General features: G+C 43.3%; 1 protein-coding gene across 3 annotated transcripts in view; it reads left to right on the top strand.

Moving 5' to 3' along the window:
• The window catches only part of Lrrc1 (leucine rich repeat containing 1), a 119,807-nt gene that overhangs the window by 38,440 nt on the left and 57,380 nt on the right, over positions 1–23,987 (top strand). For 2 of the 3 annotated variants that reach the window (XM_027411113.2, XM_027411112.2), the window contains exon 2: positions 4,337–4,535. In XM_027411113.2, coding sequence (XP_027266914.1) covers positions 4,337–4,535 — 199 coding nt within the window. The remainder of the gene's footprint in view (positions 1–4,336; positions 4,536–23,987) is intronic. The other variant, XM_027411114.2, reaches the window with a different exon arrangement.

Raw genomic sequence — 23,987 nt, 5'->3', positions numbered from 1 at the left:
GAATGGGAATGGCATTTTGTTTTGTTGAATGCAAGGCTCACTATCTGTTAAAAAAACAATAGTGGCTATAAGAAGCCCGGTGCCGTGTAACCACCCAGGGCAATTGGGGTTTCTCTGAATATAATTGCACAGACTGTGCTCTGCGTGGGTCAGTGAGCTGTAATCAAACATGTAGATTTGAAGAATAGTGTTGCTGTGTGTTCTGTCATATGACTGCTCAGGGCTCAGGCACCCTGCCAGAAGAGCTACACAAATTGTTCTTCGTGTGCCCTGGCTGATCTCAGAAACAAGACAGAAGGGTTTATAGCTTATGAATTCTTTCTCTGACTGTGTAAGGAAGCTGCAAATTTGTGATGTGATATAGTTTGACATCTCCTCAGTTTTATAAGAGAAGTAGGTGATTTAGGACATTTGAACACCTGCTTAGACCCTTCGGGCTAATGTGGGGAAGGGCTGAGGAGTTAGTGGGTTCCTTTTGAGATCATAGCATACTGTGTTTTTGCAGCTAGTGTGTACCTCCCCGTGTTGACTAAAGCAGCATTTGGAACAGGCTGTAGGCGAGGATGCGATCAACCTGTGGAACAAAACTCTAAATTTGCTTGCTTGTTATGACATGGAGATCTATAGGTTATCATTCTTGTTATTTGCTGCAGACCTGAGTATCTAATTTACCTGATTTCTTGTATGTTACATACAGACGGGCCCTGGATGCATGGGTTTGGTGATGGCTTTTGTAGTGCTGCTATTATGCCTTTCTTGGAAGACAAAGTAAGCTTTTCATGCTTGAGTAAACACATTGATGTATTATGGAACTGTCAGACTCTTTGAACAATCGGCATTGGCTCAGTTATTCAAATATGTGACTCTTTTCAATGGCTTTTGTGTCTGCTGATGCTTTAGTACAACTAGTAAAAAGAGATTGCCATCCCTTAAAATAAATCTCAACTGATGGATAAAGAGAGCTCAGGGATTAGCGCCCATTGAGCATCTTCATTATTATCAAATACGCCCAATTAGTAGAACCATTTGCGTAGATTCATAGTTCGTTAAGTAATCTGTTTTTTTTTTTTTTTAACCTTAATAACAGTAGTTCATGCAGTGCTCTTGTCACCTGACCTAACTGTGATCTACTTCCATCCTGCCCAATGCCCTCTCACTGTAGTTGCTTGCCTGTTAGCATGGCTTTTTCCAGAGACCCTAGAACTTTATTAATTAACTAGTTAATTAATTTTAGAGTTTTGTTTTCATGGTAATCCTTTTCAAGTTCTGTTGTGTTTTAAATTATCTTTTTATTATTTGCATAATACTGAATTATGTAACAGCTAGCTAGTCTGTTTCCTTATTCACAATGTGCTTCCTAGTTTTTATTTTAACATCATAATGTAAAGATGTATTTGTGCACTATGTGTATTTTTGCTGTTTTTCAGTTACAGTATGAGTAGTGGTGCCCAGGTATACATCCGTAGACTTAAAGTTTTGTCTTTTGTGTGTAGCGCACTGGCTTTTCAAAATGCAGTGCATCTTTGGATTGTCGTATAAGTACCAGTTTTCTTTTTTTTTGTTGTTGTTGTTTTTAACAAATAAAAGGAAAAGACGACTGCTAAATATTAGCTGCTTTCAATCAACATTTGGAGCATCCTATCATCCTAGTACACACTTTCTTCTTTGCAAATTCATTTTCTATCTTTAGCAATGTAGTATATGCAGTCATTTCACAGTTCTAATCAGTGAAGAGGGACCTTTTGCCTTCCCTGGACTTTTGAGAACCCCCACTCTGTGCTGTTTCCATAGGTATGTCTGTATCACTAGGGGCTTGTTTGGTTTTCAACTGGTTTATGCCCCACTTTGTAACTCTCTGTACATGTCTGTCAGTGCAAGTTGAAGTTTTAACACTTTTAGTTTCTTGCCTTTCTAATATTGACATAATGATTTTACCCATGTAGATGGTATAATATTCCTATGACTGCTATGTATTTCTCCTAACCAAATCTTGCAGTGTATTACGATTTTTCTTTTCTTATGCTATCCATTTCCTGGAATTAACCACATCCCCTGTTGTTTTGTTGTTTCCATTCTTGTTTCTGATTTATCTCTAAATGTGTGAAGGATTATGCAGGGTTCTTCTTTGTACTTTCCACCACCTCGGATAATTCCTGAGAACCTATATATTTGGCTTCTGTGTAGTCTGGTTACTTTCCGGGATTGTGGTTCAGGGATCTATGGGAATATCCTTGGGGATTTTTTTTTTTTTTTTTTTTTGTTTTTTTTTGTCTTTCTGAGTTTTGTTGATTTGCTGTCCTGAATGTCATATTATTCTTTTAAATTTACATTCACATTTTGATAGATTTATGGGGAAAGCATGGGAAAAGTGGGTTTTTCATATTTGGGTGGGAAATATTTTCCTTGACCTTTTGACTTTTCACTTGAAGTTTGTGTCAGGTCCAGTGCCATTCTGAATTCAAACTCCTTGGTAGTCATTTTTCCCCTTTATTTCACTCATCTTTGGAAGTTTAAAAAGTCCAATTACCTCTATATTTACTACAGAACTATTAGTTCTATTAGTTCAGTATTCCATAATTGTGTTTTTTTTTTCATTCTATTAGTTAATTTTGCATTGTTGTGACCAGAATAACTGACAGAAACAAGGGAGGAAAGATTTATTTTGGCTTATGGTTTGAGCCCTTTGTATCCGGGTAGCTATGGCAGTGGGAAGAGATGTGCTTATGGCAATGGCAGCTCAAGGAGGGGCCTAATCACATCATGGTGGACCAGTATTCAGAAAAAGTGAGATGAACCCCGGATCTGGGCTGTAACCACCAAGTATGGTGATACACTTTTCCCACCTGGGGTGCCACCTACTGAAGCTTCCTTAAGGCCCCTCCTCACAGCACTAGTAGCTGGGAAACAAGTGTTTCAAACTTGTTTCAAACTGTGGGAGACAGTTCAAATCCAAACCATAATGTCCTGATGGTGTGACCCTGGGAGCCAGAAAGCCATGTTCTACAGTTTCCTGCATTTGAACTCCATATTATTGGCACAGATTATTACTTGTGGAGTTGTTTAGTTTTTCTACTTTTTCTTTTCTTTTGTTTTGCCATCCCTGAGTTTTTCCAAACTTCTGAGGGAGTTTATTAATTTTCTTTACTTCTCTTAGTCTCTTTTGTGGAGGCTACAATATTTTTTAAATTGTGTTTTTTTAAATTCCAATTTTTCTTGATTTGGTAACATACAGCTTCAGCTTGATCCCCACCTACCCCAATGAGGATCCTATACTTTTTAGCTTATGTTTCCTTTGGTTCCCTGTATTGTTTCTTTTGTGGTGTGTTTATGCTCATGTGCTCCGGGAAGTAATAAGTGTTCGTGTGTGTGTGTGTGTGTGTGTGTGTGTGTGTGTGTGAGAGAGAGAGAGAGAGAGAGAGAGAGAGAAGAGAGAGAGAGAGAGAGAGAGAGAGAGAGAGACTTGGATATTGTAGGCTCTTTTTCTAACATGTCTAGAGAATCTAGACTGTGTTTAAGTTAGAGATCCAGACCCTGGGAGTATGGGTGAGATAAGCATGTGTAGAAACTGTGTGTGTTGGGGATGGCAGACTCTAGGATGATTGGTGTCACTAGGTCTGTGCCCAGGCCTGAGGTCTTGGTTGTCCCCATGCTGTCCCCAGTAAAGCCCCCATGGTGTCAGTTAACTTTTTGCCTGGCTGTGAAGGGTAGAGAAGAGAAGACAAGGATTTAACTGTTTATTAAAAATGAATTTTCAGTCAGTTTTTCTTCCTTTAGAGGAACTTGACCTAATTTCTTTATGGCTACTTACAATTGCATATCTTTGTATTTATGTTCATCTCTGTATAAATTTTAGTACATTGTCGAAGGGTATAGGAGAAAGACTACCTATTTATTATGCTGCAGCCTTGGGACACCAGTACAGATTTTCGACTCCTAACCAATAGAATTAATGTGTTATGTATTGTATAAACAATAGTTTTAATTAAAATTCTTTAAAAATATATTATTCTTACAGGTTTAATAGTTTAGTTTTGATAACTAGAAGATGTGGCAATCTATTCTCATGAAGTTGCATATTCATTTTCTTAAACATTTTTAGTTTTAAATATTTGTAGATGGATAGGAACTTGCAAAAAAAATGTACGTCCTGAGAGGTATTTTGTACACAGCTTTTGCCAGTGATGTCTTCCTTCATATCATCAGTTGACTACTCAGATTAGGAAATTGACATCGGTAAAGGCTTCATTAGTTTTGAAAGACAAACAGAAATTTTCTATTATCTCAAAGAGCCGTGCAGATATATATGAAACTTATGTTACACCATTTTCTCTTTCAGCAATTTTTCCAGCTAGTCAAATTACGAAAGCTTGGACTCAGTGATAATGAAATTCAGCGGCTCCCTCCAGAAATAGCGAACTTCATGCAGCTGGTGGAGCTTGACGTGTCTCGAAATGGTAAGAAGACATCCCACTTGGAATGTCCTCTTGACTCTCTTGATGCTGGGGGCATGATTAATAAAAAGCGAGTGTATAAAGGTTAGTTGAGATGCTTATTCTGGTTATGGGAAAGCTGTCTGCATTTTTTTGTATGGAAATGGATGAGATTTAAATTTTATATTTTTGAGACATCTCACTTTGTAGCTCAGGCTGCTCTTGAATTTGCAAGCCTCCAACCTAACCTCCCCTAAGTCCTAGGATCCCAGGCCTGTCTCACCATGCTTGGCTAATAACACTTTAAATCCTCTGGTTAACTTCAAATATTTACCAACACTATTTTTGTAACTTTTTAAAAAGTGGCTTCAGTCTTCACCTCTCTTGGCTGGAGACCATGTGACTTACCTTGCTTGGTTTGGTTTGGTTTTGTGAGACAAGGTCTAGCTTTGTAACTATCTGGCCTGGGACTTACCTTATAGCCCAGCTGGCCTTGAAGTTGTGGCAGTCCTCTTGCCTCAGCCTCCCAAGTACTAGGGCTATAGGTGACCATGACCAACACTCACTCATTTTATTGAGCCTGGCATTGAGAGCTGGTGGTGAATGGAGAAGTCATGCCCCAGGGAAAGGTTAAATCTCTTGATTGTAGCTTAGTGTGCTCTTCCCCAGCAGACTGACGTACTGTGTGTGAGTTGTTTGTGTGCTCTACCCCAGTAATCTGACATAGTGTGAACTGTCTGTGTTCTTCCCCAGCAGTCTGACGTACTGTGAGCTGTCTCCTGTCATCTTAATTAGGCTGCTGATGTCTCTGTCCTCTTGCATTCATGTGGCTTATTTGTGAGTTTACCTTGAATTTCAGGTTTTACTAACTGTATCTTTTCCCCTTATTAAACACTGCACAAGGGAGTTTCATTTTGAAATAGAGTGTGGTTGGAGTCCTTTCTAAGCACCGCTGCTGTGGATTGCAGAGTGACGTGGCAGCTCCTGGTGCGGTCCTCTCTAGAGATGGGGTTCAGTCTTACAAGGACCTTGACAATTTTCCCAGGCCAGGTCCCAGTGTAGTCGGAATTATCTGTTTAATTTCTCATGCATCACACAACCTCTTCTGAGAATTGAAGTTCCGTCTCTGGTCTTTCAGAGACACCGTAGGCCCAGGTACCATATCTATAAGTGGATCATTGTTGCAGCAGTGAAGAAAAAGGATCTCTCCCTCCTTTGCTCTCACCCATTCGACCAGGTTAAGTTGGGAGGTGTCTTTTGGTGGTGCTGTGATTCATTGACACATTGTCTTTCATCTTTCATGGAAAGTTACTTTGATGGTACTAGGGGATGGGTCTAGTTTTAGAGCTCCTCGAGCATTACACAACAGAAGGTAGCTCAGATAAAGAGGATTTTACCATAAGGCTGGGGGCAGAACTGATGCTTCAGTAACTACAGTTGATACCATTTGGGGTTCATCGACTCTGTCTTACAACTTCTGTTCTAGATGTGTCCTTCCTTCTCCACTGTCCTACTCTTTTGGGACCAGCTTGTGGGCCCTCTCCCCCACCGTCCACCTGATATGGCCTGTGTCTGTGTACCTCTCTGCCTCTGTCCCTGATGTAGTATCTGTTTATCTGTGACTCCTTGCCATTCCCCCAGCTTACCTTTTTATGTCAGCCATCAGACATAAGCTACAAAATGGCTGCCCTGAGGGCTGGGAGCCAAACAGATTTTGTTTTTGTTTTTGTTTTTTAAACACACTGGAGTTGGGATGGGACCTGGCCTGGCTGGAAGTACATCTAGGAAGTGCCTGTAAGACTGTACTGTGGCATACATGATGGAATGACTTCTTGTCTCAGTAGTAACCTGAGTTATTAACAACAAAAGTTACAATTCTGCAGAGAAGTGGTGACTGTGTGAGATGAAACTGCAATCACAAGGTCCGAGGAGAGAAAAAGCAGTTTTGAAATTGGAATTAGGAAGGAGAAATTAAACAGGGGCCCAGAAGTACTTGATGAAAGAGGAACAAGCGATTAGCTTTGTGTTACCTGTGATGGTAATCCCTGGGGTTGGCAGTGGCTGGTTGCCTCCTGGCTCACCAGTTCTCAGGGTGGTAGAGAGCTACACGCCTCTTCCATGTGTTCATTTTTTAACCTTTAGCATGTTGACAAATGAAGCTAAGCATGTCTGAAGTCTGTGTCAGGGTGTAACGTTTCCTGACCTGGGGTGCTCACATTGTACCTTTGAAATTCCTCATTGCCAGTCCTGCCCTCTGCAAGCGTTGGGGCCTTGCAAAGGACCCAGCAGTTTTTCATGTTCCCTGAGACTGCTTGAGAAATGCCAAGGGCCTTAAACTGGCCAGGGAGAGCCTTGCACATGGAATGGTGGCACAAACCACTATACAAACACAGAGAATGCAGCATGGAGCATGGATGGGTTCAGGGATTCTTTAAGGTTGTAAAAGCCTGCCAGAGTGACGCGGCAAAACAAGGTCCCTGTTGCTATAACCAACAGGAACGGGGTCTAAGGCCATTTCCAGATGGGCAGATCTCAGTGTACTTCCTTTCCCTTTTCCTCTTATTTACTATTAATTTTTGGCAGATAAAAATTGGCAGATACAAATTTCCAAGGCAACTGGAGTAGATAAATAAAAACCACAAAGCCTCCAGCCTGAGAGGCAGTGTGAGAGCCTACTCTGTACACTTGAGGCATTGTGAGGCTCTGGGGCCATTGGCTGAGGCCTGTCTAGTCTCTGCTTCTCTGTTGCACTAATTGGAGCTGCCTGCTGCAGACAGGAGCTGATTGTCTGAGTTCCCTGCCCAGCCCCTGGCTTGCAGAAGAGCTAAAACCAGGGCTGGCCACCTCTTGAGAGAGCTTTCAATGGTATCTTCAGTTCCCCAGTCTCTAAAAATCAGTGCTTTGACCTTGGGGGACAGAGGTGAGGTGTTGGTCCACTCCACCATTGCATTTACTCCATGTTGAACCTGAACATGCAGGGGTTACCTGAAGGTTTATGAAATTGAAGATTCTGAAGTGGTGGTTCTGGAGTGGGCCTTGGTTCCCAGGGGCTGCTAACCTTCCCAGGGGCTGCTAACCCTGCTAGTACCTCAGGCAGTAGCAGGATTCTCAGGGGCTGCTAACCCTGCTAGTACCTCAGGCAGTAGCAGGATTTTAGAAGTTACTACTCAGACTTGCTACAGACTTCCTTCAGAAGTTCTATGTGATAATGAGCCTAACTTCTCTCTGCTGCAGACAACCCTGCACCTCTGTCTGTCAGGCGGGAAGTCTCCAAGGTAGTCCTGGTTCAAGACGGTATGCTACAGCTGACTTAAGCTCACGTTTATTTGGAGTCTCCTTCCTTGCTTAAATGAAAGATAAGAGAATTTTGTGTTTCTCTCTAAGAAAGCCTATAAGGTATTTCAAGGGACTGGGCCAAGGAGAACTGCCCGGACCTCTAACCCCTCACCTTGTAGGTTTGGTTTCTGATATTTTGGGCACAAAGTCACAGGAGATATGGGCTTTTAGCAAAGAGTGAGCTCATGAGGCAAGGGCAGTGCTTATGGGTGTTCTAGGGGGTGAGGGCTTGCTTCTTTTGGGGGGTGGGAGTGTGGAACAGAGGCTGCTCCCAGAATTACTGGCTGGAGATCTTGGGCCAGAGTCCTGGGTCTGTCATCAATACTGGGTCGGCTTTGGATTGGCTTGTAACTCTGGTGGGGCTGTGTTCTGTGAAGGGATGGAATGAGGCCCTCCATCTTGCATGATACAAGTGATCACCGAGTTTCATAGTAAGCATGCAGGTACCAAAATATATTGAGAGAAAAAGATACTGCATTTTTCCTTGAATATAGATTAGAGGATGACTGGAATACAGTACATGGGATAGATATCTGGATGTGGTGTTAAAACCTTAAATAAAACTGGACAGGCTTATTACATAGAGTTCAGGTATGAGGCATTCACTGTGGTGCAGTGCTTGTAGCCGTCTACCTGTTCGTAGCTGTCCTAGGGAAATGGCTTCTAATATAAGAAAAGGTATTGACCCATAATAGGGTCTGCTATCCACGGATCCAGGGCAGACTTTCCTAATGTATTATGTTACTGGCTCCAGTTTTAGGAGGTTGAGTTTTATAGTTGACACTGTAATTTGACTTAAATAATTGAACCGTGCCATTTTCCTTTTAATTTAGTTTACCCCACAATATAAGACCTAGACTGCTGGCACTACTAGAGGTCACTATTGGTAGAAGTGAAAAGCTGTTAACAGTAAATATTGAATCATGGTGAGAATACTATCCATTTTGCCATTTTATTCACAAGTTGCTGTGGATAACCTTATAACCTTATAACACTATATTTATCTAATAAGCATTTCTGATGTTGAAAGTAGCTTTGTATTAGTGATTTAAAACACTTTGCTTTTTTGGAAAATAAATATTGAGATTAAAAGGGCAATTTAAAAGAGTAATAAAGAACACAGGGAGTATTACAGTTGTGAAGGTGAAGTGGGAATGTCCAGGTGGGGGTGTGCTGGTTAGTATTAGCATACTGAGCCAAAGAGGGCCTAGGCCTGTTTTGTTCATAAGGAAAGTCTTGGCTTGTGACTGGCTAACTAGCCATGTCTTAACATGGCTTAACAAGAACTTAGATGTAGGATCTTTCCAGTATAAGTAACAGTACCATGGATGAGCTGCAGGGAGAGCAGAACCCATCTTCTCATCTCTTCTGGAGCTTGGATTTGGTTTAATGCTTAGGGTAGTTCCTTCTGTCCAAGCGAGGGATGCTGAAGAATGCCTGTGGTCTGCAAGTTTTGGCTTCTTTAGTATAAGTTATAACTAGGCTTGAGATTGGCTGAAGTGACCTTGTCACTTCTGAGTCTGCCCCCCAAAAAGGCCACGCTGGTGTCACAAATGTAGAGTATTTGTTCCTTCTCTTCCTCTTCTTCCTCCTCCTCCTCCTCTCCCTCCTCAGTTACACAGTTCTTCTGTTTGGTTTCTCTGTGATTACCTACATACATTCACATCAGAAAAGCTACACGAGTCTGCTTTTACCCACACACACTTCAGATGTGCCACAGTGAAGCCATTGTTGTCGATTCTCTAGCTGCCTGACTCGGGCCCAAATTAACACTGTGCTTAGCACATTGTATAGTGGCTGGACCTGGAGAGTTTCCTTGTCACTATCACCATTAACCATGAGAGACACCAGCAAAAAGAAGCACACAATTGGACTCAGTTGCTGATGCATGGTGGCCAGACAGTTCTCAGCATAGAATTTGTCCTTTGCTTTATAAGTGTTTCTATTTCCTCAGTTGAGCCTTTTCTGCCTTAGTTTGTACTTTCTTTCTCAGGGGGTTGCCCTCTATTCGCTAAAAACAAAGTACTACATACTTTGTTTCTATTCTGTTGCTATAAAGAGGCACCATGGCCAGGCAACTTCAAAAGAAAGCTTTTAATTGGGAGCTTGCTGAGTTTGAGAGGATTAGTCCATGGCATCATGGTTGGGAGGCAGGCAGGCTGGCATGGTGCTAGAGCAGTAGCTGAGAGCTTGCATCCTGATCCACAGGCAGCAGGCTGAGCCTGCTGTGGGCTTTTGAACCCACCCTCAGTGACATACCTCCTCCAGCAAGGCCACACCTCCATCCTTCCTAAACAGTCTCCGACTGAGAACCAAACGTTCAAATATCAGCCTATGGGGGCCGTTCTTACTCAAACCACCACAGCACTTAGCTCTACATTATAGTGGTTATTGTTTAAGCAAAGGCAGAAAGGAACTGGGCTTCTGTGATTAGAAAAATTATATTTCAGGGCTGGAGAGATGACTTAGAGGTTAAGCCACAAGTCCCTTTTGATGAACATATTTTTTTGATGAACTTTTTGCTTACAGTTTCTTGTCATCCCTCTGTCTTTTTTTTTTTTTTTTTTGTCCCTGTCTAGAAGGATCTCCCTAGGGTACCTAACTTGCCTGTGCTATATACCAGAACATAGGGATGGAAAAGTAGACTTCTCCTAATGTGGCTCCTGTCTTATTATCAGCAAGATTGTACCCAGTAATAGTATATTTATATAGCAGTCTTTTTCTTTTTTTAAATTAGCAAGTCTATAATAACTGAAAACAACACCTCTTGAGTATATATATTTCAGGACAAGTTCTTTATATAGTTGCAGTTTTTTAAAGTTTTTCTCCACTTTTCAGTAGCATTTCATCTTTCTTCCTCTGCCCCCCTCCCCCATGAGTGTTCCTCAGTCTTTACATGCCAAGTTGCTCATTGCCCCATCCCTCACAATAGTGGTGGGTTTATATCCAGCAGGCTGTTGCAGAAGGCAGAACTAACCACAGTGCTTTCTTGTAGAGTCAGTTCACATTGGGCAGTGGGCTTCTAAAGCCATTTAGGAGATTGCTGTGTGGCACTACTGCTTACAGCCCTGAAAGTAACTGGGGGCCAGGGCCCACACTGCTTGCTTTACCTTGATTTTGAGGTCATCCATTTTGTCATGTGAATTTGGCTTGAGGCAAATGGCGCTGAGCCATGGGGCAGTTGAAAGACTACCTTTTTATGGATTGTCTAAGCCACTCACCCTAGCCGTTGCAAAGCCTGTCAAGCTAGAAAAGACAACTCTGGGAAAGGGATAAAGGATCTTAGAGAGAAAGTCTAGGAATGACAAGCATTAATTACCAAGAGCTGTGACTTGTGAAGTGATGGTTTGATTTTAAGTTACTGGTGTGAGTCCTGAATAAGCTTCCAGTCCAGTTAACATTTCTGCTCAAAGCCAGTAATGAAAGTGACCATGGATTTCTTCTGAAAAACAAAACAACAGTAGACCACAGTGCATTAAAATGCGTTTGGTTAACTATAGTTCTTGTTTTTGTGTATGTTTGTATGTGTTTGTGTAGGTTGTGTGCATGTGTGTTCAACTGTATGGTGTGTGTGTGTGTGTGTGTGTGTGTGTGTGTGTGTGTGTGTGTGTGTGTGTGTGTACGCACCCATGCATATGAGAGGTTGTTGGTGGCTGTCCTCCTCAGTTGTTCTCCACTGTGTTTTCTGAGATAGTGTCTCTCACTGATCTGGTGCTCAGCTGACTTAAGCTTAAGTATAGCTTAACTGCTGAGTTGAGTGGAGAGTGAACCCCAGAGATTGTCTTGGCTCCGATTCCCCAGCCCCAGGATTACTAAGGGTGTGTTTCTGCACCTGGCTTTCCTTTTGTAGCATAGGTGCTAGGATTTAATGCACAACTTCATGCTTGTGTGTGTGGCAAGGCCTTTTCTGATGTAGTCATCTCTTTATCCCCTGAATTATTTTTTTCCTGTTGAATACTTACTAAGTGTATGATTTTATGATAAGGTCATAAGGTCATCTGGTCCACAAGTGCTACAGCTAAAGAACTACAAATAAATGACTGTTATCTTACCCATTGACAATATAAATATTCATACAGGCCTGGGAATAGTACTAAACAAGAGGTAAAAGTACACAAGTAATTGATTTCTGTGTTGCAAGGAATTGTGGTAGGTGAAGTAACAAGCTCTCAGTGGTCAATGTAGACCATTACTTAAAAATCTTGGTGTTAGGCCTAGGTCGGGCACAGGATGAAGTGGTGGACTTTGGGGAGCCTCCGTCGAGGGCCCTACCCTGCCTGGGGAGTGGAGGGGGGATGGGATGGGGGCTTGGGGAGAGGGTTAGGGGGGGAGAGGAGGGACAGGGAGAAGGGATTGACATGTGAAGCAAGCTTGTTCCTAATTTGAACTAATAAAACCATCTTGGTGTTTCAGCAAAACTGGGCCATTTTATTACTGCTGAATTTACAGTGTAGTGTGAGAAGGGTCATATGGGGAGGGGTAGACAGTGAGGGCTTCTGCTGCATACAGCTTCTGAGATCTAGGCTTCTTGTGGTGTCCCCTTGTCATCCAAGGTCTTCAAAGACCTTATGGGAGACATGTATGGGCTGCTTAGTTGCAAGGAGCTTGGAAATGGCAGATAGCTAGAACAAAAAGAGGAAAGCATGGCTACTGGTTAAGCACAAGGTCACCTGCAAACCCTGGTATTTAACAGATGTTGACATGATATTTTGTGCCGAGAAAAAAACACCAGTAGGAGTAGGGGAGAGGGAAGTATGTGGGGATCAACTCATGTAGTCACGGAACACTGAGAAGTTCATCGTCTGCTCCCTCAGGAAACTGGAGTTCCAGGAAAAGTAGTGACGAAATTCCTCTTTGAGTGTGAACTAGGGAGTGTAGTTGGCTTCACCAAGTGTGTCTTTTTAAATGTTTCTCTCACCTAGAAACATCCCCATGCACACACCCAGAAATAATGTTTGATTTGGCACACTGTGCTGCAGTCAAGCTAATCCGTAAACTTAATCACACTCAGTAAACAGGCATGCAAACAGTCACATACACTTGATTCTGCAGTAATGTTACTGCCTTCCCGCAGTAAGCCCCACGTTTGTAGGAAATACTGGTGCACCCCAAAACAGAACATGGCTGTGTCCTTTCCCAAATCTGCAGAAAGGATATACACCTGGGAATAGGCCAAGATCATCGGTGGCCACTGATAAGCCAGTAGACAGCATATAACCTATGCTAATGTGTGTGATTTCTAACTGAAATTTGAAACTTACTGTAGAGTTTAAACGTTGGAGTTTTACTTTGGTGGGGGGTGGAATCTTTGAAGCACTTGCTTTAGGATGACACAAGGTCATTAAGGGATTTTGAGCCAGATTGCTTCTTAACATATTGCTTTGGTCTCCCCGATCCCTACTTTGCTTCATGGGTAAAGTGAAGACTTAGACATTTAGATTAGTGAAGAGGCTGTATGCAGCACTTAGAGCAGCACCTTGTATGGAGGATTGTGGAAGTAGGTGATGCAGTTAATCCTATGTTCTTTCCGTTGGGACATGAAAATCTGTGTTAGGACTGAGGGCCAGAACTGCAGCAGCAGTAGGGTGAGGACCCAGCAGAGATGCAGCCATAGGAGGCGTGGCCAGTGCCCTGCACTGTCACATGTCAGTACTGTGACTTGTGGGCACCATTGTCTCAGGATGGGTAAGGAAACTGAGGTTTGAAGATGTGAGGTACCCCCAAATCACTCCTCAGTAGTGGCGGAACTGACATAAGGCACCATGGAAGAGTGGCACTCACCATTGTTTGTTTGTTTTTTTTGTTTTGTTTTTTTTGAGAATATTGAAGATAAATAAAGACAAGACTAATAGTTCCATTTTTTTAGAGAAGCGAGTTTGTCAGTTATATGGACTAACTATGTCTGAGTTTGAAGATGGAAATAGGAAAAGGTTATCCAAAAGGTAGTTTCTTTGTTTGTTTACAGCCCTATAACAGATTGCCATAGACAGAGTAATTTACATACGCCTGAAGTTTAATGTTTATAATTCAGAGGCTGTGAAGTACAGGACCAAGGTAGATGTGATATCTGGTGGGGATGTACTCCTGTCTGATTAGAGGATGGCATCTTGTTGCTATGTCCTTTGGCAGAAGGGATAAGGGAACTGGCTGCAGCTTCTTTTATAAGGAAACGAACTTGCTCTAAACTTGTTCACTTGCCAAATGCTCTACTTAATTCAGTCACATTGGCTGTTAGGATCCAACTAGGGACACCAGTAGTAGATGACAAGATGTTGTCTTATGGCAAATAATAGGCTGCCATCCAGTGAGGAAAGAGATAAAATGCTTCTGAGGTGGTATTGTGTTCTCTTGACAAGACATATATATTCAAGTAGAGACCCAAGAAGAGAGCTCAAAACCTACACGGTTTGTGCCTTTAAAGGAAAGAGCAGAGCGATCAGACAGCAGTGACTGTCCCTTGGAAGCAGGTGGCTTTCCTCTTTGTCTTGGTTCAGCTCTGGTTGCTGCTGACTAGCTCAGCCCATGCTCTTTCCCGAGGGTGTGGCTGTTCACTGTTGGAGGAGTTGAGATTCCTGCCTTAGATGCTGAGAAGGGTGGTGAGTGGTCAGGATGACATCAGTACTCAGGGTGGTCTCTTGGTTGCATGTAGTTTTTTTTTTTTTCTGGGCTCTGAGCTTATTGCCATGGTTCATCTCATCTGTGCAAAGCTCTGCTCCAACCAGACAGACTTTTCCTCGATGAAATTTTCTCTGTAACTCAGAGCAACAGTCTGTAGGTTTCCTTACCCTGAAAGGAACAAGAGAAGCCCAAGAAGGTCACAGCAGTGAGTGGTGAGGATCACCATTGTTTGTTTCAGAGTTTTAGGCTGTTAAGGGGAATGGCAACAGACATAAAGAACCAGTTCAGTAAAATGAAAGAGAACTGTGTATGTCTTCCTTGTTGGCAGATTTACTGGCATTGATTGTGTACTGGTGTGAGGTGGAGTCTCGTTCAGTCCTTAAACCATCCCTCTGGCCTTAGCTTGCATCTTTCTAGAGAGGCCAAAGTCTAAGCCCAGGTTAAAAGCCATCTTGAGTTGTGTGATTTAGGAATAGAACTGGCATTCTATTTCTAAAATTACAATTCTGTTTCCTTGGTACAAAACCTTTCATCCCTTTAACCAGAAACAATTATCGCTGATATTTTTGGTATTTCCCTTTTTATTACTTGTTTCCCAAAAGTAGGCATCATTCATCAATAGATACTTCTATATTGCTTTTATTTACTAATATAGGTTGCTAGCATTTCTGGTGCCATCATTGGTACTTAATGAGATTAGTGTAGCTCGACCATCTTTATCCTTTTGAAGGAAAGATGAACAGACCTGTAGCTTTATCACCAGCAGGAAAGCTCTAGATGTCAAAGGTAAGGCTGGCATGGTGTGGCTGACAACACACCAGAGGGCAATTCCAGAAGAGCACCATGTAAAAGTCAACCAGACTGAGTAGAGCAAGATGAAGGAGCAGCTTAGTTTACTGGTCTCAGGTCCCACCCTTGCTGAAAAGCATTAGAGAGCTGCACTTACCCCACAGCCATGAAATCACAAAGGCATATGGGGACATGGGGCAGGAACAGACCAGGGATAAATGTGTGACCTTCTAAAGGGCTGTGAAGCAACTGGTTCTCTGTTTACACACCATGTCTTGTTTGTAGAGTGCTTGTTGAAAGGGCCGTGCACACTAGTAGTTGATGTCTTGAAGTATTTAACTTCGCTTTCAACCTTCCTGTAATGGTGTCGCAACACCTTAAGGACCATGCCTTCCAGTTATCAAGCGGAGGATTGCTGGGTGAAGACCAATAATCAAATCTGAGACAGTCAAACAGGCAAGACTGAGGACAGCTCCCTGGGAATGATGACAGTTAGGCTCCGGGGACTAGATAGTTGATGGAGACGAAGGAGTATTTCCGTCTGTACACATGGAACTGTGATTAGATTTGGATTAGAAGGTTAGAGATAATATGAAAATTTGGGGAAAAGAAAATACGGTATTGGAGACAACTGAAAGATTATGCTAGAGAGGAAGATGGCAACAGGATTTGAAAGGCTGAAGCCAGGGCATCGATCTTCCTTAAAGCCGTTGGTAGCTGTGAAGGTGGTGCAGTAGAGGAGCAGTGTGCTTGTCTCTCTGGACCCAGCAGGAGGCTTGAAGTTGTTTAAGGACAGCCTGGATTCAGGAAGATAAGCATCTGTGAGGGAAACCAGACAAAATGGACTAGTCCTGAGGGCAGTTAGCGGCAAACTTGCAGGATGGGGTAGTGCCTTGGGGGCAAACGACAGCTGATGCCTGAGATAACCTCCTGCCTGGATTGATGGAAGACGGTGAAGGAAGACTCTTATTTGCAGCCATGTGAGGGCAAGATGTCTTTGTCAATGGAGACGTTCCATGGCAGCTAAATATGAGGATCTGAGATTTAAAGGACATGGTTGGGAAGAGATGATGGACTGAGAATCTTCCACCTTTATTGAGATCTTAAGCTCCAGGATGAATGAAACCACTCTGGGGAGGAGCTGCAGGCGTTGGAAGGGCAGAAGGGCATGAAGAACAACTTTGTCAAAGAGGAGGAGGAAGAAGAGGGAGGGAGGTCCTTGTAAGCTCTAGGAAGATCTCCGTGGAGGATTGGCCAGCACTGCTGACTAGTGGTGTAGGAAAGGTCAGACCAGAACGACAGAACAGTTGTTCGCACCAGGATGTACTGTAGTGATGCAGCCAGCGCTTGCAGACGGGGCTGTTGTCACGGGCGAATCTGTCCTGCACAGCCTGTGGAAGGACAGAACCCTGGGTTGCTCCATCATTAAAGGGCTCCTGAAAAACATTCCAGAAAGCAAACCAGGCAGGAAGAAATAAATGGGCACTCAGGGAGCTAACCTGGGCACCCAAGGCAGTCTGAGGAAAAAGTGGGAAGGGATGGTCAGAACGCATGCATCTAACTTTCCAATGTGCGTGGTATTTGGGAGGTCTTTTGTGTCAGCAAAAGGAAGCAGTTACAACAGCATGAGCCATGGTATTTTTTCACGCAGTTTTGAGAGATCAGAGGACAACTTTGAGATTAGCAGTCTCCATTTCCTAGAGGAAGCAGCAGTGATTACTGTTAGCTGTGGGTCAGCCTGTGCTGACAGATAGGGTGCTGACGATGGTGGGTATGTCTTGGGCAGCTATTGCTGACTGAATTGAGGAAGGAATTTCATAACACCCTGCGTGTACCCTGCATGTGCTTGAGCACTGTGTGATGTGAGAGTGAGTTACGAATGCTGTTGCTGCAGTGAGGTAGATCCATAACCAGCCAGCCAGCCAGTGTTGTCTTTCTGGAGCCTAAACATGGGCTGTGATGACACCCAGGTGAGCTATGATCGTTTTAGGCCTGTTATTTCGTATTTCGTATTAGGTCTCGAGGATTCCAGGCAGGTATTTTCTTCTGACCCTTTTAATTGCATTCATTATACAGTACTTGCAGGGTTATTTCATCTGTTTTTTTTTTTTTTTCTTCAGAATTAGAAAAGCAATGTGCTTATTATAAAAACGCCAATGGAGGAAATGTCCTCCATTGTGGCTGCAGTTGTCTGAGGTATCCTACTCTACTGGTTAATTTTACTTACTATTTTTTTTTCTGCAGACAGTATTCTCCTAATATTGCTCAAGCTGGGCTTGACTTTTGGATTCAACAGGTTCTCCTCTCCAAGTCTTCCAAATAGCTGTGGCTACAGGTGCATGCATGCACCATGCCTGGCTTTATTTGACTCATTTATAACTCTCTTGACTGCTGAGATCATAGTGGGCAAATCTTGAGTCTTCTTAATTGCTGCCACATAGTCCAGCATAAATGTCAATTCCTGGTCTGTACAAATGAACAGAGGGCAAAGGGGGTTTGGGTAATCTTCGAAGCTTTGCCATTTGCACCACTGTTTTCATCCCTTCCATTGTATTTCTAGAGAGAATCAAAGCAGAGAGCATCATGTGTGTTGGTTTTTTTGTTGTTGTTTTTTTTTTTTTTCTGTAGGCCTGCTTATTATATAGATGGTGCTGGGAAGTAAGACGGGACACCTATAGACTTGTAATACAGCCTATACTAGATAAATCATACAAAGGGTTAATCTAGTCAGAAACTGGTAGGTGAGTGGTGGAGAATAGGTTAAAGCAGGACGATCACACATCTCTGATATTTACAGTGCAGTATATGTTATTCTAGAGGGTGCTGGGATGTATACATTGAGTGCAGAGAGCCTAGAAACTCATTGCTGCTCTGCATGTCAGGCCCTGGGTGTGGTCACAGCACAGCAGAGGAAGAGTCCTGACCAGGAGCAGACATGATGTCACGTGTTCTCAGAGACATGCAAGCCACCTTGGCTTGTAGGTTTGAAAGGGGAAACGGAGAAAAACACTTCAGAAGTCCCCCACTGGCGTCAGGCCAAAGAGAACACTGTTTTCAAGGGTGGCAATGGCAGCTAGGATTTTTTTTAGAAAATTTAACTTTGGGTTGTGGTCTGTCTTCCTTCACTTGGAGCAGTTGTCTCTGCAGATGTGCTCTGAGACCACCTACATAGAATCCTTGCTAAAATTCCATAATTCCATCTCAGCCAACTCAGAATTTCTGTATTCAAAATCCATGAACATTAAATTTAAACTGGGAGTCGGTCACTATAACTTGGAGAGTTCTTGATTGGGTCCAGATGCAAAGTAGTGTTTAGGCCAAAAGGATGCTACAATCTGACCTTTCTGGTCTTCATCTAAGTCTGACATAATTTATATATGGATATATTAAGTATTCCTAATTTGAAAATCTGAAATTTGAAATACTCCAAAATCTGAAACTGTGCTGGCTAATTTTATGTTAACTTGACACAACCTAGAGTCATTCAAGGAGAGGGAACCTTAACTGAGGAAATGTTTCCACCAGACTAGCCTGTGGACAAAACCATAGGACATTTTTCTGATTGGTAATTGAAGTGGGAGGGCCCAGTTTACTGTGGGTGGTACTACCCACCAGCAGGTAGTCCTGAGTACTGCAAGAAAGTAGGCTGAACGAGCCAGAGGATTAAGCCAGGAAACAGCACCCCACCATGGCCTCTGCTTTAGTTATCACCTCTAGGTTCCTGCCTTGACTTCCCTTCATGATAGGAACTAAGATGACTTCCCTTCATAAACTAAGATAACATGAGCCCTTCCTGTTGCATGAATTTTACATGAATTCTAATTGTTCTTCATAATAAAAACTCAGATATTGGGGTTAATACTGAAGATCAGAGAAGCAAAGCGGCAGCCTGTAGGAAGTTCTCACCTCTGCCAACACTTGACCCAAAGGGGTGATCCTGTCCTCAGACTGTACCCTCAAACTGCTTAGAATGTACTTTTCCTCAGACTGCACTGCTCCTCAGACTGCATCTCTCTCTTGTCACCTCCTTCCTTCTATTCCTCTCTCTGCCCAGCTATATCACTCCTGTCTCCACCCCCTTAGTGCTGGGACTAAAGGCATGTGATCCTAATCCTGGGATCACCTTTGTGTGAGCTCTGTTTCTCTTTTAGACAGACTCAACCTTGTGTAGCCCAGGGTGGCCTTGAAGTAACAGAGATCCCTCTGCCTCTGTCTGCTGAGTCTTGGGATTAAAGATGTGCACCACCACTGCCTGGCCTCTGTGGCTAACAAGTGTGGCTAGCTTTGCACTCTGATCTTCAGGCAAGCTTTCTCTTTGTTAGATCATAAACAAAATTGTGTTTTATTACAGCAGCAGAAACTCATAATGGCAATTTCTATGTGCCAGTGTCCTAAAATTAAAAAAAAAAAATTCAAAGTTTGAAATTCTTTTGGTTTTAGGCATTTCAGACAAGCGCAGAACATTAATTTTTCCCAGTTCAAAAATCAAACGTCTGTTAAAATGATTTGGTTACCATTCAGCAAAAGCAAGCATTTCACATTCTCCCTTTCTCCTCCCCTCCCCTTTCACCAGAAATTTGGAGGGTGGTACCTGTGAGGATTGTTTTAAGGGGATGGAAGTTGACCCACTATCCTATAATACAGCATCTTCAGGATGTGATTTAGTTGAAATGCACTACATAGTTTGTTTTGATTCCTAGTCTTGAATTTTTTTTTTTTTGTAAATTACAGAGAAAACACTAGTTTCACAAAGTGTATTTCATAAAATTCATCCAGTGCCAACATCAGGAGAGAGGGAGGGAGGGAGGGAAGGAAGGAAGGAGAGTGCCATGTGATGGATGGTTGAAGAGACAGTGCCAGTTTCAGTGGGTGAGCTCTGTTGTATCTTTTGAGGAAGCTAAACACCCTTATGAGTATCTATTCATCTGTTGGTTGACAACTTGTAATTTGAAAGCTTTTTACAGTATTCCTTTGAGTAATGTAAACATGTTTTGAATTTCTTTTGAGTGCTTTTTCTTTGTACTCCACTTTCTTCCTTATCTTTTAAGGTTTAATTTAGAAAAAAAAAGTCAGTTTGTATTGGAGATAGAGAGCTTTTTAAAACAGTAGTTTTTAGGGCTAGAAAGATGGCTCTGTAGTTAAGAATGGACTGCTCTGGCCGACTACCCAAGTTCCATTCTCAGCGCCCACATTGGGCAGCTTGCAATCACCTGCAGCTCCAGCTCCAAGGGATTTGATGCCTCCAAGGAAGAAGAGGTTGCCTGAGATCCACACAGATCCTCTCCTCCATCTCCATTCTCCATTCCTGTCCTGCCCCTAACAACCTACAGTACAGCTTTCTTGCCCCCATTGATCTTTCTTCCATCCCAGGCAGTCTAAGCAAACCTTCAGCACAGACCTTTGAAGTCAGGGAGGAGGGAACCCTTTGCTGTGGTGATAGAATTGGTCATGGGAGTAGCTGTGATGTATCATGCTAAAATGCCCTGCTCCTCAGTCAATCGGGATTTGAGTCTAGCTGTGTATTAGATTCAAGTGAGGTGGGGTTTGTTTGGTTTGCTTGCTTGTTTGAGACAGTGCCCAGGCCCACCCTAGGCTGCCCTTTTGAATTCTTGGGTGATGGTGGCCCCAGAGATTCTGACATGCCAGGGTTGGGAACCACTAAAGGTAAATGCCCCCATTATTTTTAAGAAGTATCTATAAGACCTCCATTTATTTCCAGATGCCCAGTATTTTTCTAAGGACACCCCCCCCATTTCATCTCCTTCCCTCCCCCTGCAGGTTCTTACTCTGTAGTTCAGGCTCTCCTCACCTGGTGTTTAGTCTATGTCTGAAGATTGACAACCCCTCACCTCGAGGATACTCGGTGATGCAAATTGGGATGTGCTCTGGAAAAGCGCAGTGAAATAGTTGAGAGTCAGTGTTCTGGCTGCTCTATCTGGGCCAAATGGATTCTCTGTACACATTGACAGAGCTGTGTTCGCTTTTTTGACCCTGTACTCCTACTTACTCTGTGTGTATTACCCAGAGAGTGACTCATTTAGCCTGTGATTGCGTCTCAGCTGACAGTGTAGCGTATATAGTGGTGTGGCAGGCAAACATGGCTTATTAGGGTGTGACCTCACTGGAAGGGAAAGAGATACTTTAACAGAGAGCACGAAAACTGGCAGCATGAGACGAGTCAGAGAAGTAGGCACTGCAGGGGTGTGGGGGAGTGGGCACTGCAGGGGTGTGGGGAGTGGGCACTGCAGGGGTGTGGGGGAGTGGGCCACAGCAAGAGTGTAGTCAGAGGTGGAAAAGGTTTTGTGGTCTAAGGATGAGGGGGAAGTTGGGGTAGGGGTGTGGAGTTAGACTTTCTGGGTCAAACACATATCCATTAGACTTTTTTAGAGAATTTGATATGTAAGTACCAGTGCCTATATTTAGCCATATGAAATCAGAATAATTTCAAAGAGCTGTAATTTGGGTGAAAGGGGAAGATTCTGATGAATAAAACTTTCTTTTTGATATTTGGTGATATTTTCTTGACATATAAATCACTTTTAATCAAAATTATGTATATATATATATAAACATAACTGATTTTAGAAAGAAGTAAAATGAATGCCACATGGCTACATTTCTTTCTTTCTGTTATTTCATATGAAGCCTAGTACTTAATATTGTCTTTATGGAGCAAGGCTTTGTACCTCCAGACATGTTTAGGCCAACTCTGGGGAAGAAAAACCCGAGCTGTAACAATTGTTGCTGGAATTCTTAGTTGGAACTTTCTTTTGAGACACAGGGTACCTTGTGTTCTAGGTTGGCCTTGGATTCACCATGTAGCCAGCACTGACCTTGGGCTCCTGAGTTCCTGTCCCAGTCTCTCCAGTACTGAGATTATAGGGGTGTGCCACCACATCTGGCCGGGACTTTTGACAAGACTAGTGCAAAATAACATTTATGAGGGGTCCCTGTCTGTGTTGCCTTCGTTTCTGTGGCATGTGAGGCCTGAGCCCGACAGCCTCCTTGTGCACAGAAATGGATGCCCAGAACAGGGGCTTTGTGTACAAGGCTGGCTGCCTGCTGGGTGTCTGAAGTGCTTGGGATAATGTGATAAATGGAAACATTTGAAGAGATTCTGCTTTTAGCTTTCCCCCCTCATTACCAGAACAGCTGTGACAGCAAAAGGGAGACTGGGAGAGCACATTCATATTTAGTCTTGTTTGACAATCCCGGATATTTTTAAAACAGGATTGAGTCAGACAGCCTGCAGCACAACATTCAAACCGTCTTAATCAGCCAGCCTGTTTGGCACACAAGGACCTTGTTTTATTCTAGTAGTAAATAATTCTAAATGAATCAATGTGATGTACTGACTGTCCCCAAGTCACAGTGTGCTGTATGTTACCACAGCCTGTCAGCATCTCCTGCACATGCTTATTCTCTTCCCTGCTGGCTGTTGTGGTCGTGGTAGCTTGAATTCTGTCTTTGGCCAAGGCTTAATTCATAGTTTCTGCATAATAGGGCCCCACATTCGGTGCCAGCATGGCCCTCTATCCCGTCCTCCTTCCACTTGGCATTGCCAAGTAGACATATTGCCCACTTTCTGCCCAGAAGTGGTTCTTCGTGTTGTCAGCTCATTTCCTTCAGACCGTGGGATATTATCATTTCAGTCACCTATGACTTGGGGGTTCTCGTCCCCAGAGGCCGCTCTCCATTGATAGAATTCTCATGTGCCATTCCTTCTACCCCCCACCTCCACCCCCAGGCCTTCTTCTTTCTCACATACGTAGGTTCTGAAGTCTGTATTTCATGCCGTCTGCCCACACTATGTGGCTGCGTTCCTGTTGCCTTCTGAGAAAGGGCTTCCATCTACTGCTTAGAGTTTTCAATTAAAACAAAAACAAAAACAAAACCCAGATACAATGAAGTGACTTTGCTCTGGACCTTGGTACCTTCCTTGAACAAAAAACCGTTTCTCTCTAGTTGCCAGGCTTGTTGAACCTGGTCTATTCCAGGTTCTCAGACTTGGAGATTAAGTAGAACTGTGTGTGTACTTTTCTTTCTTTCTTTTTTTTTTTTTTTTGAATCACAAAGTTTATTTCTGTAGACCATAAAGATACGCCTGTCGTCGTGAACCTGAAAAGATTGGAGAAACAAGGCTGGGTCTAGAATTCCCATTGAAGCTTCCTCTTCCCTAGCACTGTCATATACAGCACTGGAGGTGGGTGGCAGTGCACCAGGATGGGAGGTGGGTGAGGGATCCTGTAGAGTGAGGGGCTTGGTGGGGGTGTGTGTGACAATGGTGGGAGCCAGCCATGGCAGAACAAAACAGACAGGATGCCTTTTCTTGTTCATCTCACCAGTGGATTGCTTTCCTTTCTGTGGCTCTTTGATGTGAACCGAGGAGCAGTAGGAAGCAGAGGTGAGAAGGACTTCCACAGGGGAAAAGCAGAATTGGGGGGTGGGGGCAGCAGCCAGGAACTTCCTGCCTCCTACTGAAAGACAGCTTGGTGCATAGTCTTGGGAACCAGAGGACTCTACACGTAGAACCCAACAAAGCTTTTGGCATTTGAAGGTTTAGCTGCTCTGGGGACCAATGAGCTGGTATGAAAGTCAAGTAGTCAGAGGTGCTAAGAATCTGAAAGACTTAGCAACACTCAGTATCTGTGAGGAGGAGAGGCAGAAGTACAGCTTGCACCGATGCGCCTGGCCTTGGGGAACTGCACTGTTTGTGTAGGAGGCAGTCCCAAGCTCGGTTCCAGAAGGTGTGCAGAACTCTGGAGCAGGTGAGCTTGCCTTCACCATCGCCTTTCCTGCCTCTGTCTTCATAAT

Source organism: Cricetulus griseus, chromosome 4, assembly GCF_003668045.3.
Source record: "Cricetulus griseus strain 17A/GY chromosome 4, alternate assembly CriGri-PICRH-1.0, whole genome shotgun sequence".
Lineage (NCBI taxonomy): Eukaryota > Metazoa > Chordata > Mammalia > Rodentia > Cricetidae > Cricetulus > Cricetulus griseus.
Note: the sequence above shows the minus strand (reverse complement) of the source record. Positions and strands in the feature narration are given on the sequence as shown.